General features: G+C 36.4%; 3 protein-coding genes across 12 annotated transcripts in view; 2 read left to right on the top strand and 1 right to left on the bottom strand.

The window, feature by feature from the left end:
• The window catches only part of LOC139963212 (phosphatidylinositol-binding clathrin assembly protein-like), a 120504-nt gene extending 109575 nt beyond the window's left edge, over positions 1-10929 (top strand). For 4 of the 9 annotated variants that reach the window (XM_071963785.1, XM_071963782.1, XM_071963781.1 and 1 more), the window contains exons 20-22: positions 1064-1141; positions 5496-5654; positions 6068-10856. In XM_071963785.1, coding sequence (XP_071819886.1) covers positions 1064-1141; positions 5496-5654; positions 6068-6079 — 249 coding nt within the window. In that variant the 3' untranslated portion in view covers positions 6080-10856. Of the gene's footprint in view, positions 1-1063; positions 1142-5495; positions 5655-6067 lie in introns of all 9 variants that reach the window. The other 5 variants (XM_071963784.1, XM_071963789.1, XM_071963788.1 and 2 more) reach the window with 2 other exon arrangements.
• The window catches only part of LOC139963048 (leucine-rich repeat serine/threonine-protein kinase 1-like), a 495817-nt gene that overhangs the window by 139288 nt on the left and 341701 nt on the right, over positions 1-14828 (bottom strand). The gene's annotated exons all lie outside the window — the stretch shown is intronic.
• The window catches only part of LOC139962562 (unconventional myosin-VI-like), a 38476-nt gene continuing 38077 nt past the window's right edge, over positions 14430-14828 (top strand). The window contains exon 1 of one of the 2 annotated variants that reach the window (XM_071962675.1): positions 14430-14645. The gene's annotated coding sequence lies outside the window, so the exon portion shown is untranslated. The remainder of the gene's footprint in view (positions 14646-14828) is intronic. The other variant, XM_071962674.1, reaches the window with a different exon arrangement.

The following is a 14828-nucleotide window of genomic DNA, read 5'->3' as shown; positions in this document are numbered from 1 at the left end:
CCCATTTGTATGTAAATTATATATTTGCATAACCTGTTTCCCATGGGGACATGCAAATGAAAATATTTATGAACGTAGACTTGCTACAGGTCTCTCAGAGCGGGATTGTTAAATTATCGAAGAAGGGTCATCCTGTGATCTGAGAGTTACTAAATGTTTCTTCCAAAACTTGAAACTAATGCTCTGGTTGTCTGTATTCTAACCAATTTGTTTACATTGAAAATACACTGGGTGAAAGTGTCCATAATTCATTAAACTTTGTCGTACAACCATCTTTGCGGTCTAGACATTTGACGACCTGATTGGAAATTAGAAAGCAAAATAGAGAGAAAAACAAAACTGTTTAACAAACAGCTTTATCTGCTGCAAGAAAGCCTTTGTAGGTAAATATGTATCAGTTAGAGGGGCTGACGTTTTGGACCTAGCAGGATCTTCTTCATATGGGCAGACAATTAAATTGGACTAATGAACAGTGAATGGATGAAATGTAGAACAATAGAGATGAAACAGCTTAGGAGATGAAAGTGCTATGGAGATAGAAGAGAAGAGATAAGAATTGCATTGGTGATTAAATACATTTGGAGTGGGTGATCCTGTGTAGGGCTTAATTTGTTCTTCTCTGTTCGTCACATAGAAATCCATACCCTTATCGTATCCGTATCTGACAAGCAACCCTTTGTTTGACAACAAATCTGAAATTGAAATATGGAGTCAACTTCAGATTTGGTCCAAAATATTCATGTTTTATATTTACCTTGCTGATCTATTATTGTTCCTTTCTACTCTTGGGTCGGGGGAGGGAGGTAGGGAGGGATGGGGAGAGGGAGGGGGAAGTTGTTGCATATGAAAGTTTCTGGATGATGATGTTTAACACCAAAATCAGTTATTCGTTGTTAAAACATATTTTGAATACAGACCTAGCAGTATGTTCTAAGTTGAATCAGTAGCTGACCTGTTTTAAGTATCTATTATAAACACTCGCCACGGTTTCTACAATATTTTGGTCCAACTTGTCTTGTTGCTATGAAGCTTTATGTAACCACTGCTGTGTATTCCAATGCAGGGAAGTCAACCGGCCGACTGGAGGGCTAATGCATTTTCGGGTCACTTTGTAATCCAACAGCAACAGCAGCAGGTTCTGGTGAGGCGTAATACACCTCCTCTGTAGCTTGCTGTGATTAAACATAACGATAATTACTAACGGTTCACTAACGGTCGCCTACTTTTACTCTTTCTCCCCTTGCTACTCGTTCACCTTTAACTTTACACCCTCAGTGTAACATTTCTTCATTTGTACATTTTATTTTTTATTTTTTTGTCTCTCAGTGTTGAGATTCTCTTAAAATGATCTTACTTGAAGAAGGCATTTTATTGCTGTTTGTAATTGATCAGCTGTATTTACTAGTGGTGAAAGACAATTACCATTATATGGAAGGGAAATGATTCATTATTGTAAGAAAACAGGAAGGGATGTAAGGTTTACTGTACTCTGGTTACAGTATATCCCGAGTGGGTCTGATTCCCACCACATAGCTGACACGTTTTCTTTGGATTTGGAAGCTGACAGTTCAATTTTGCATTGGACTTCCATTGACACAATCTAGTGAAAGCGTTCTCATGGAGAGACCCTTTGTACCTCTGTAAAACATTCTTTTACTGTAGTCCATCAAACTCGCATCAGGAATATTAATGAAATAAGGCGTAAGCTTTGCAAATGTAACAGCATTTGTGGGGGGTTGGGGATATATTCTTTAATGAATTAAATGGTTTACTCTTGTAGGCTTAACTAAGTGGACTGTTGGATATCCAGTTAAATATGTATTGTATGTACTTTAGATCCTCCTGCGAACTTGCGAAGAAGCCTCAAATGGCTTATCAAAGCCGCAAGCTGACCGAAGTCAGTCTCTTAGGTTCATATTTAATGTCCATGATTATGAATTGTCAACAACTCTGTTACTGGGTGGCATACATTAATCTTGGAGTGACTCGAACTGAGACCTTATGATTGGAAGGCACCAGCGTTAACCACTGAGCTAGCACTCCGTGTTATGTTGCCATGAATCCAGAGCTATGGTCAAATTGCATTAGAAACAATGGTACTCAGCATATGGGAAGTCATGTGGTCCATTCCTGGCCGGCCAAAGAGAGGCTGGTGTTTCATCCAGGTGAAAATCCATGGTTTTCTGGTCTGACATGGGTCATCCATATTGTTAAATATCCCAAATGTGATTAACCCCTAAATAGGATAGCCATCGTGTATTGTATGCTAAATGAGTCTTGTGGCTTCACCAGCCTTGTAGGTTCTACTCCATGCATATATATATATATACATATGCATGTTAGATCCAGTACTTTCATACAGAATGGTACTTACAAAATGCTTGGAATGACTCCTCCTTCGTGACTGTTTCCCCATACATAATAAATGGTATTTCTATGTTTGAAACTCTCAGTTCTTCACCGTTGATATGTAAATGAGCTTAGCAGATCTCCACTTTGACCTATGACCTTGCTCTCATCAGTTACAGAAGTTATTATACTATCTCACTAAATCGACTTTGTCAACATAGTAACTGATTCCTGTTACCTTTCTTTACATGTTGCGGCATTATTCAATACATAAACCCCTTTTCAACTTGGTGTGTACAAGTTCATGAATATTAATATGTATTGCTCACCACACTACGACTTAAAGTTAGACATCGTAACCACTAAACATCATTTTCTGGTTATTTAAGCACAGGCCATTTTTATCAAAACTCAATGCAAAAATTGAATCTTTGATGGATATTAAATGTTTTACGTTAGAAGTCCCGTCACTTGTATGTAGTCTAAAATTAGAAAATTTCTTGTTTACTAAATGACAAAACCACAAAATGTGACAGATTGATGTATTGTAGTGTCTCCTTTGCTGTTTGCTTTGACTTTTGTCATCTCTGATCAAAATTAAGTATTTAACATCTGTCTGTCTGTCTGTCTATCTTTCTTTCATGCTTTCTTTTTTATATATTTATTTATTTATTTATTTATTTATTTATTTATTTATTTATTTATTTATTTATTTATTTATTTATTTATTTATTTATTTATTTATTTATTTATTTATTTATTTATTTATTTATATATATATATTTTTTTTAAATTTTTTTATTCATTTTTTTTTCTTGTTTTCTTTCTTGCTTTCTTTCTTACTTTATCTTTTTAAAAATTATTTTAAGTGTCAGTAAGTTTGATGTGATTTGTCAGACTTTAAAATACCTAAGCTTAAATTAAACAGCTGTAATAGTCATTGAATACTTCAAAATACAAGCAAATCCAACAAACGTAGTGTATTCTAATCACTTTCTTTTTGATAAAAAGCAACCTTTTTTTTTCAATAGAAAATCAATTATTTAAATCAAATACATTTGAAATGTGTAACTTTTTGGAAGGGTTGATGTTTCAGCTTACAGGTACTGACCTGACTTGACCTTGACATTAAAAGTAGTTCTCATTACCGCTCTGCCTACTAGAATCTTTCAGAACAGAAGCAAGGTCACTTGTGCGTGTGTCGCTTAAAACTCAACTAATCCATTTCATTCTCCATGCTCCATCATCATACAATCAGAAAGTCTGACCCTTTTACCTGTAGATGGTCAAATTTTATTCCGACATTTCTTATACATTTCCCCTTTTAGTCGAGCATATAAAGCAGAAAACAAGAATTACTCAGTTATATCTCTTGATTGTATTCTGTATATTGTAATCATATTTACTGGTATATATATATATATAAATATGGAAACTTCATCACAAAATAAATGCAAATCTACACACAATTGAAAGCTTTTAACCGTTGATATCAAACGATGCTAAGGTAAGCCTCAATTTTTGAGGAAAATGATTTTTTATTATTTTGTTGTTGAAATATGGACAAACTCTAGGCTTTAGGTCAATTCAGCAATGATTTGATATATGTAATTATATTTAATGTATGTTTTGTCTCTTTTTATTGGACAAAAAGAAAATCAAAAGTCGACCCCAAAAACGAATAGTTCACATTTCTCCAGCATTTGAAATAAAAAGTTAAAAAGGAATTGTTTGTAAATAAAGACGGGATGTCGGCTGTTAATACAGAATGAGATTCATATAATCCATTGTATGTGTGGATAGCTCTAGAGTCGAGCCGCCATTAGACAGTCATTGCTACTGATTTCTACTGATGTTACTTCATTTAATTTATCAGCTCCATGTGCATGTTTCATAGGCTTTCTTCACATGGGAATGCATGCTGGGTTACAAAACAAATCACAAAATGTGGTTTCATTTTCCTCTCTATTGACTGTTAGGACACATTCTGCCTTTGAAATTAAAATTATCATGATCACAAGCCTACGAGGAATCCTGTTCAACTAACCAGTGATTATCAATTTCATCGCCATGATTAATGAAGAGATGAACGAATAGCACATTCACCAAAAACAGATTGTTAGGTTTTAACAGTTTTTACATGGAAAGAAATTTATACCTAAATGCTTTAATGTGATAGAAAAAATGTGGTTGTATTTATAGCCATAGTACTTTTTTAGCTCGTTTTAAAAGGGAAAGAGAATTTGAATACAGTCACATGTGATATGGTCAAAAGTTAAGGTAAAAGTCAGTCAGATAAGAGGACTGGACCAGGGGGAGGGGGGGGGGAGAAAACCAAGAAAGAAAAAAAGCTATGAATAATAATCTGATCGCTACTGAGGGGAAAAAAATGTATTACTGCTGCAATCATTCTGAATAAGAATTATTCTACAGTATTACACCGGTAAAGACAAAAAATATTTCGAAAAAATAGCTAGCAACAGAGAAAGTTGTCTGGAGATGCTGGTCTTAGAGTGTGAAGAGAAAGCAGTACTGTAGATGGTCTGGCAGTTCCCTTTCCTGTATAAAGAGATTGACGGTATGATGACCCAGGGGGAGTGGGGAGGGGGAAGGGAATGGGGAAGGAGGAAGGCAGAGGTGAGATTCTAGTTGTGGGAAACTGTCTGTTAGGATATGAATAGTTATCTTTGTACAGAGTGACTATAAATTCCAAAAATCAAAGTATTCACCAGCTGGCTGAATAAAGGATCAGTCAGTATGCTGGTGGTCTTTAATAGGAGAATGGCGTTAACGTACTGTCCATCTACCAAATCACGTGCCATCCCGTAAAACAGCTACAATTGGCCGGGTGGTTTTTGGTGGGAGTCAAAAGGTCATTTGAGGTCGTCAGTAGATGGCAACATTTGAATTCGCTTTTAGGATAGATTCCCTCGGGAAGGACACCAGCCTATCGTCTATTTTGGTATCTCTGTATTAACCAATACTTAGACAGAAACTTTTATTTTTCCATGAAGGTACCGATTAATTTTGAAATTCTGTGGTAACCCTTTTGTCTTTGTTTCTTCTTTTTTCTTCAATTTCATTTATTGAATTTTGAAAATATCGCTGTTAACGTTTTGTCACCTTTAATTTGCATTTTTCCACAGGCTGTTGGCATGAATGCGGGAATGAACGTCGGAGTGCGGCCAGTCGGAATGGCTCCCGCTGCTATGCCTGGCTACGGACAACCGATGGGTATGGCCCAACCAATGGGATACCCCTACCAGAGACCCCCTCAACAACAAGCTCAATCATCTGACCCCTTTGTAAGCTCTCATATTGCAATTTAACATATATTTGGGGTGATCTTATTCTCTTGTTCACGAATTGAAAAATGGGGATCCATTTTCTAATGATTGCGAATCCAATTCGAAAAAATATGATCATAATATTGAGTGGGAAATTTATGTGAGAATTTAATCATAGATTTAATTTGTCATAGGAATTGATGATTCGGCACTAGTTAGACATCATTAAGTATTCTCCCCCTCCCTGCCCCCTCTCCCTTTCCCCACCCTGTCACACCTCTTCCCTTTACAACAAACTAACCATCTTCATCTTGTAAGGAAATTTCGGTATCAAAAAGTCAGCAAATTTGAACTTTTGAGGAAAGATCCCCAAACCCCACCTTTTCTGCCTTTTAATAATTTTCTATGTTTTTTGTGTTTCCATTCTGTAGGGCCCATTTTAGAGAACATGTGACATACAATACTCCATCATGTGACCAGGCACCATGACCAATCCTAGCGATTCAGGCCTGCAAGGTTCAATTTTGTCCAGGCCGTCAAATCTTTATTCCACGATGTCACATTCGTAGCTGATTTCTTCGATCCAAATCAAAAGAACCTGACTCAGTTTGATTCTCATGGATGGCAGTACAGAGAGAACGAGAGAGAGAGAGATAAATGGGTAAATAATAATTCCAGAGACCAAAACTGAAGTTTTCTAGAAGGAAGAAAAAGGGATAGATGTACGAACAACCCCCTTCCAGTAGAATCCTGTGTTTGGTCCTTTTCCTTAAGAAAAAAAAAAGTGTTTTTGTACCTTTTCATAGAAGCCTAGGTTGCGGTACGCAATTCTTCCACTTTGTAATGTAGTCGATAAACGCAGTAAGAAAAATGTTACAACTGTATAGGTGATAAATGTTCTACTGGATCCGTGCAAATTTTTGGAGTTTTTCTTTGTCTTTGGAGAAATGTTTGCCGAGCAGTATTTCTAAGCTTGTTATGATAGCAACAATTTGTACCATTTTTTGACCGGTTTGTTTGGATTCATACAGTACTGAGTGTTAGTCAAGCTATATCGGTTGAAGATAAAATACAAAACTCGAAACGACCCCCCCCCCAAAATGGGGGGTCCAGGGCGAATGTACCTTGCGTATCATTAAATCAAGGAGAAACCAAAAAAATTATCCTGATTGGTCTTGAAAAAACGAAGTCTGAACAAGTATTTGTACGTAAATTAGTTATGTCTGTATACTACATCAAGCGATTTTTCCCCCCAAAAAAAGAAAAAAATATTGTGTGAGTTAAGGAGTTGTCTTGAGGGAAGGGACTTTAGATTCCACAGAGCAAAGAGATGTCCACTGTTTGCTGATCATGTTGGTAAAGTTTGTTCTAACTTTTTAATGGTTTACTTTTGCAAAACTGATATTTGGATTATCTGGAATCTGTGTCTTGTACTTCTTCCCCCTTTTCATTCTTCTTCACAAATATTTGATGGAGCAATTTTTTTTTTAATCTTTCTTCGACCTGTTCAACTTTATCAAAATTTTCGAGAATCAACACATTTGGCATCTATCGGATACGTACGAAGAAAACTTAGTATGACAAGCAATATGTGTACTATTCATGATCACGACACATCTATGAAACAACTTTAGGGTTAGGACCAAGTAGCAGATTGGACTACAGGGTTACCCTCTCTGCTGGGTCAAATTTGACGATTTACTCTTGGTGGTGTAAGGTTGAAGTTTCTCCTGAGTGCGCATCCTGTTTCAAGCCCAAATGCCGCCGGTTGAATCGTTTGTGCTGGTAGCAATGTTTGACCCCAATCTGCCCGCTGGTCAAAGACATACTTTGTGAAAATGTCAACTTTTTATCATCACAAATCTCATTTTTCAGATTTGGATTATTTGTAGTTAAAAAGATATGAACCACAGTCACTGCCAGATTGTCAAATTAACATTTTACGACCTTGAAGAGAAGACTTGTAAAGTAACGGTTTATAAATATATATCCATCTATTCCTCGTGCAGTAAAGATTATGACAGGCAATTTCAATGAAAGGTTACGAATGGGTCAGATTTTAATCCTGTTTTCTTCATGGGTTTGATTTAACTGCCAGAGTTAAAACTAGAAGGCAAAAAAACAATGCATTGGCAGAGTAGAAAAGAGCTAATCAATATTCCTGCGATTCTTTGTACAGATTGTAGTTCAAGAAACAAATATCCAAAATGAGCTACAATCATAAATCGGAAAGCTTCTACCACATGACTATATATATGGGGCTGCTAAGCATGGTAAAATAATTGCCTTCCAGGCCTGTTTATTATTCTCCTATCAAGACGTAATTTTCATACTTCAGACATTTTAGGAGACTGTGAACATCTCTCTTATTCAGACCTGTTTATCGACGCTAAAAGAATGGCTGGTAAATAAATATTTGGCTGGTAGATAATCAACAAAGGTAAAGAACATCACAGCACATTTGCCGAGCAGAAAATTTGTACTTGAAATGATACTCGATACTCATTACTTTAACAGAATGCCTTGTTTTGGCATATTTATATCTGTTTCTTAGAGAGTGCTACATAACCATATGGCAGTATTAGCAATAGTCTTTACTAATGGATGTAATGGGGTATAAAGCTAGGGGTTCCGTCACAAATTGATTCGATTTACTAATGTTTTCACCGTTACAATTTATCTGAACAAGTTTTCCTGTAATCCTAGTCTGGTGGTTGGTTTCATGTAGCCATTACTCGGGGACAGAAATCATCATCATATGACAATTCCCCTCCCCCCCCGCCCAAGAGAAGTGCATTTTTACCATGATACTCTGAGCATTTCCCTCAGTTACCCTCCCATTTCTCGTTACACAAACCAGTTTTTGTGCAGCTTGTCTTCTGAGTCATTTTTTTTTTTATTAAGTCGATGACTAGTTTGAGAGGTGAGGAACTAGTTCCAGTAACCATGTTGAATGTCAAAAATTGAGTCAACAAGGAGATGTTGAAATGTTTTGATAATGGAGAGGAAATAGTGAATAATAATAATACCTACAATGTGTTGATATGTGTTGCTACATGTGTTAATATTGTCAGTTTCAGCTAAAAGTGTCAGCATTACGAGTTATTTTTTTGTAGTAAGGTGTTATGAAAAAGCTTTGTTTTCAAGTGCTAAAAGGTTTAGACTATATGTAGAGATCGTCACTGCCATTTTCAGGAACAGGGTAGGCACAAAGTGGGTGGGGTAGGAGTTGGTGGGAGCAGAGGGGGGGGGATGGTTAGGTAAAAGATAAATCTGTTTTAAGTCTAAACAGGACTGAATTTTAATATTTATCAGCACAAGTTAATATTTAATTTTAACATCAAGTTAATAATTTTAAAGTCATAGCTAGTCTTGAGATGTCATTTGTTTATCTGTACTTACTATTTTCAGATTATAGACAATATTAATTAAAATAGATCTCCGTGGAGGTCGTTAGAAATATCAGATACCGACAGTAGATACGATTGGGACAAAGAGCCCTCTGTAGCGCACTCGGCAATGGCATCATAAATCTTGCGACCAGTTTGAAATCATCTACATTCTACAGACTGTTTGACTGTGCATATTAGTGTATCATTATTTCCTAAGTTTTTGCCCATAAAATGATATTTTCCAGCAGTGTTTCTCATCTTTTTCTTGCCTCATTCTCAGTTGATGGAGATTTGGTAAAATGTGATCTCATTCAATTTTTTGGTCATCTATCATGAGTAAATGAGTTGCTTTCTATTTCTTGAACCAACCCTGTGATTATTACCACCTCTTGGCTTTAGTCTGGACGTTGAAATCTACTCACCGCTCTGTCAAAGGAAAAGTTATCTGTTCTCCTTGTTATATTAACGCAACCCTCAGAAATGCCAAAGTCATTTGGGCTGTTGTATAATTCTCTTTCTAGAAATCAATAACTTAACACTGTCCCCCCCCCTCCCCCGCCCCCACTATTTCCATCTTCTCCCCTTTTAACTTGCTACAAACTTTTGATCTAATATTCAATGTTTTTTATGTTACTTAGTAGCAGATGCCCTCCAATAGTTTTGTGGAGGTTGTCGGTGGTAACAGTTTTCTTTTATAGAAGTGTTGGTTTGGTTGTCTTTCAGATTTTGAAAATCAAAAAATCAGTTATCACTTTTTTTTTCGATCCTCAGAAAAAGAAAAGAAATTATTTTTCCTCATTTTGTAAGTCTGAAGGAGAAAAGAAAGAAACAAAGGAAAAAGACAAAGGGACTTGTTTAACGATGACTGCTGTAAAAGCTACCATCGACAATATTTTAATGGGCAACTTACCATTCCCCCCCCCCCCCTTGTGCATCCTCTTTCACACACCACCCCCCCCCCCATATTTCTTCTCTATTTTTAAGTTTTATTGCAACATCATGCAAAATGAGGAGTACACTGAGAGTACAAAGTATTTTGACATATCTTCACGTGCCATTCATGGATTCACTTCTTGATTTTTTTTTGTGCTGAAAAGTGACCAAAAAAGTTGGAAAATAAAATAATGGAAATAATAGTGCTACTGTTTTTAAATAGAAATCCTTTGTTTGTCTTGAATAATAAATAGATTTTAATTTGTGAATAGAGAAAAAAAAAAATTCTTTAAAACTCGAAGAAATATTTTTCATCTTTTATCATTTGTATATGAACCAAAAATTTTGTCAGCATGATTCAGTTTTTAATTTTTGTTTTTTTGTCCGTGTGTGAGAGTAAAGGAAAAGGGGAAACTAAAATGTATCGAACGGTTCTAGAGAAATCACGTCAGTTGAAGAGTGGTATGAAACCGTTTAGAATCGAATGGAGGTGGATGGGGTTGAGTGGAACCTGAATCCAATGGTATATATATATATATATATATATATATATATATATACCTATACCATTATTAGGGTTGGGACAACTCCAACGGAATCTTGAAATTGTTTGGTTTGTTTGTAACGGACGACATGCTTTTCTTTGAGTAAAATGTCATGATATGTTGCAGAAGTTTATTTATTTGTAATCTGGTGACTATGCTGGAAAGGATGGGAGGGTGGTCAGGGGTTGGGGAGGGGTACCAGCAGTTGATTGGAGAGTAATATTAAAGAGAAGAAATTAATCTGTAGTATAGATGTTGTTTTAAATGGATGTGAGTTTATCTAATGTACTTCGTTATTAACAAATTTTTATCCTTCTCCTTTTCTTTCCCTTTTTTTTTTTTTTTTTTTTGAGAAAAATTCCAATCCTGATTTGGTTCCTATTTTTCCTAAGAAATGCCAAACAAATAAAAGAGAGAAACAAACCAACTTATTTTTTCGTTATTTTTTGTTTGTTTTTAATTCCGATTTTTGTTATTTAGTAGTTATTTGCTCCTGTAATGTGCTAGATCTACTTGTCACACATGTGTATGAGCACATAATACTGTGGGGGTGGGGGGAGTTTTGCAGTTATTACATTTATCAATTATGTACTGAGGATAAAGACCTATCCCATAACCAGCCAACCTAACAAAGTACTGTTACGGATTAGACATTTTATGAATTCTTATTCCTGAGGGTGTCGAGTCATAATGAAAGAAAAGATAGACGTGGGTTGGAGTGGTCTATAAATCAATCTTTCTGTATATTCTAAAACTCGAATCAAAATGCTAAATAATGAACGTAACACGATGCAATTAAAAACAACGATAAAAGTTACCCAGAAGGGGTAAAAGTCAATTAAGGCGCCAGTTATATAGATTAAATCACTTCAGAAGCATGTCAAAAAGAAGGTGCAGGAGGAGGGCGAGTTAAGTTTATCATCGACTTGATTCAAAAGAAACGTAATTAATAAAACTTATAGCGACTGTAATAGGTGGACAAGTTTAGAAACGACTTTTCTTGAACAATACCAACGACAGACAGATGTAGGATTTTAAAAAGGATGGCGGTGGGTTTTAGCCTGCAAGTCGGCAAGCCGAACCCATGTGGTGGGGCCGGGATCCTTGCGCCCCCCCCCCATAGTTCGTGTCCGTTAGTACAAAAATACACAAACAACGATAAACATGGTTTTCTTAAATTAGTTATGCTAAATAAAGTAGTGCGTTATGTTCGTACGAAATAGTACAAATGAATATGACTCGTTTGTGATCATATTCTGCTGTAACTTCGTACGAACATACTGAATACCTAGTTTGTTATTGTACGTTCATTAACGATGACGTGACGACCACCAATGAACTTGATCCACTACCTTTACCTTGTAGGGTTGTACAAGTCACTACTTTATTGTATATTTTTTTGTGCAGGGTTGAAAGTGGGAATTTAACCTGCCCCTTCCCCCTCCCAACCCCTCCCCCCACACACGTACACACTTCTGGACCCTCGCTGGAACGGGGTAAGAATTTGGTGAATAAGTGCCGATGAGAGGCGATGGACTGTTCCAAATGGTGTTGTAAAGACATCTGACTGACAATCGCGCGCGAAGATGCACGGAGACGGCGTGAAATACCGACTGACGTCTATGAACTACGTCATTTGATAATTGCTCAACAGGTAAAGCAACCCCATAACAACAGTAATAAATACCCTAAAATATTGTATAACGTTCAGGACACACTACAAACGTTAATTCTAGGAGACTAAATGCAGTTACCCAAGTCTACAAAACCCCGGTCCGAGTCTTTTTCCCAAAATTTAGGATTTATGTAATTAAACGTCAAATTTTCCGCTATCAGTAAAACTACTTTAAAATTGTGAAATCAAATGTCACCAATTTGAGATAAATTCTTTGACTCTGCAAAAGCGCAAATATTCGGACATAATATCGCAATATCATGTTGGAATGCCAATGTTTTCGAGATGAAATTTCGAAACTTTCAGATCACCCTTTACTTAAACAATTCGAGGTAATACATCAAAATTTCGAGGCGCCCCGTGTACATTGTATAGTACCTATATTTGCGGATGCTTTATTTCGAAAACTTTAATTGACAGCCTAGTTTGCAATTCCCAAATTTTGTTTTTGTCACGTTTTTTGTTTCAGTGATAATCAAACCTTTCAATTCAAATGATGACGTGTGTGTGTGTGTGTGCGTGCGTTTGTAACGCCCAGCTTGTAAACATGATATCTGAAGGAGGGAAGGTCGCACCAATTTCATATTTGGTGTGTATTGAGTACAAGAAGCCTATTGTTTTTCGTGAAGGTCAAAGGTCATTTGGGATCAGAAGGGGTCAAATTGTGAAAACCTTGTAAAGACGATATCTCAAGAAGGTAAGCTTGGACAGATCTCATATTTAATATGTATACGAACCACATTGGGTACAAGAAGCCTATAGTTTTTGGTGGAGGTCAAAGGTCATTTGGGGTCATCAGAGGTCATATTGTCAAAACCTGGTAAAAATTATGTTGCAAGAAGGAAATCTTGGACAGATCTCCTATTTGGCTTGTCTATGTACCATATCAAATTTAAAGAGCCTATTATTGCTTTTAGAGGATTGTAAATTGTCATTTGATGTCAACAATCGCCAAACATTTATTTCACTCCCTTTTTACCTGTCTCTCTACACTAACGCACCTTCCTAAACATAATATCGCAAGGGAAGCTTGGACAGATCGCATATTGGTATGTTATTGTACCACATTGAGTACAAGAAGCCTAATGTTGTGGGCGGAGGTCAATGGTCGTTTGAGTTCACCAGGGGTCAAATTGTGAAAACCATGTTTTACACTTCATCGAGGACAGATGTCATATTTAGTATGTTGATGTATCACATTTAGTACAAGAAGCCTGTTGTTGAGGTCAATGGTCATTTCAGGACAGCCTGTGTCATTGCGAATTTATTGTTCGTCACGTCACACTGCTTTTCACTGTATTTCTAAGATCAAGTAGGTTGTGGACCCTCACTATACAATAGGCTACGTCATATTAATGTAGAAAACTGCTCATGTTACATCATCGAAACAACAATGCATGTTTGCACTCTGGTTATAATCCTAGTTATCAATATGAATATGAATTTATTAGTACTTTTATACTAGACATTAATATAAAGGTTTATTGTATTGGCCCCAAATATGCTAGATATTCATATGGTCACCTTTGGTCAAATTTCTAAAACTGTTTTTATTACAACCTTCGAGGAAATTGTCCTCAATGGGACATTCAGTCATCTTGTATGTTCCTTAAAAATGTAGAACAATTTGGAGATTAAAGACCTCCAGGAAAGTACTTTTTGAAAACTTCTAGCAATTATAGCTTGCTATAATTTGGGGCCTATCGGACTGAAAGAAAATAAGGGCTTTGAAATCGCAGAAAGTGTTAGATCAAAAACTTTCCTAGCCTATATATCTCTTCAAACAGTTTTTCTTTAGAAATCATGTTTTAATTATTTTACAATTAGTTTGGAACTTTTTGTTTAAAGAAAAGTCACCCAAGAATGAACCTGGGCACGAAAACCAAAGAAACGAACGATTAATCCGCTCTCAACCCCAGTCCCCTTGCATCGAGACTGATCATCGTCAGGTGTGTATCCCGATTCTCTACAAGGGAAACATATTCTTAGCCACGGAATTTGGGTTTATACGTCAGCCCTAGCACGTCATATAAAAATTTGATTTAGGATAGTAAAGCATATTAACCATAAATGGTGTTGTTCTCGAGTAATCAAATCATGAATATACGCCCACTCTTTGTCCAACACTATTGTGAAATTTTGTGAGCCTTAATTAATGGGCGTTACCGCTTATCGCAACGTTTTGTAACTGTATACTGCCACCCATTACGTCATCATTAATAATTGTATTGTAAACAGAGGAACAGGTGGTACCGGTGCGTGTTCGTGATTTTACGATCTTCTGTATGCTTAGTACTGTACAGACTGTGGTCTAGCCTAATGTTACTGGGCTTGTGTGACTCATTACGTATGCTAACCATCGTAGGGTCACGGATAACTGTGACCGGGTATTTACGAGTGATCTCGGAAGTTGTTGGCGTAGAATTTCCTGGCCATTTCTTGGTTTATTTTGGTGCCGTTGTTGGTGAGGAATTCATCTAGGCACAATATTCTTAGATTCATAGCTATTCGATTCCTTTGATTATAACAAGAGAAAGAGCTGACTGTGTTTTATGAAGTCTATCGTTTGATTAGGCTCAACTGAAAGTAGCCTAACTTAGGCCTGGGCTACGCAAAGCCATGGTATATCGTAGGCATGTTGGTTATA

The sequence above is a fragment of the Apostichopus japonicus genome, chromosome 21 (assembly GCF_037975245.1).
Source record: "Apostichopus japonicus isolate 1M-3 chromosome 21, ASM3797524v1, whole genome shotgun sequence".
Classification (NCBI taxonomy): Eukaryota; Metazoa; Echinodermata; class Holothuroidea; order Aspidochirotida; family Stichopodidae; genus Apostichopus; species Apostichopus japonicus.
The sequence above is the reverse complement of the archived record's forward strand: the minus strand, read 5'-3'. Positions and strand labels throughout refer to the sequence as shown.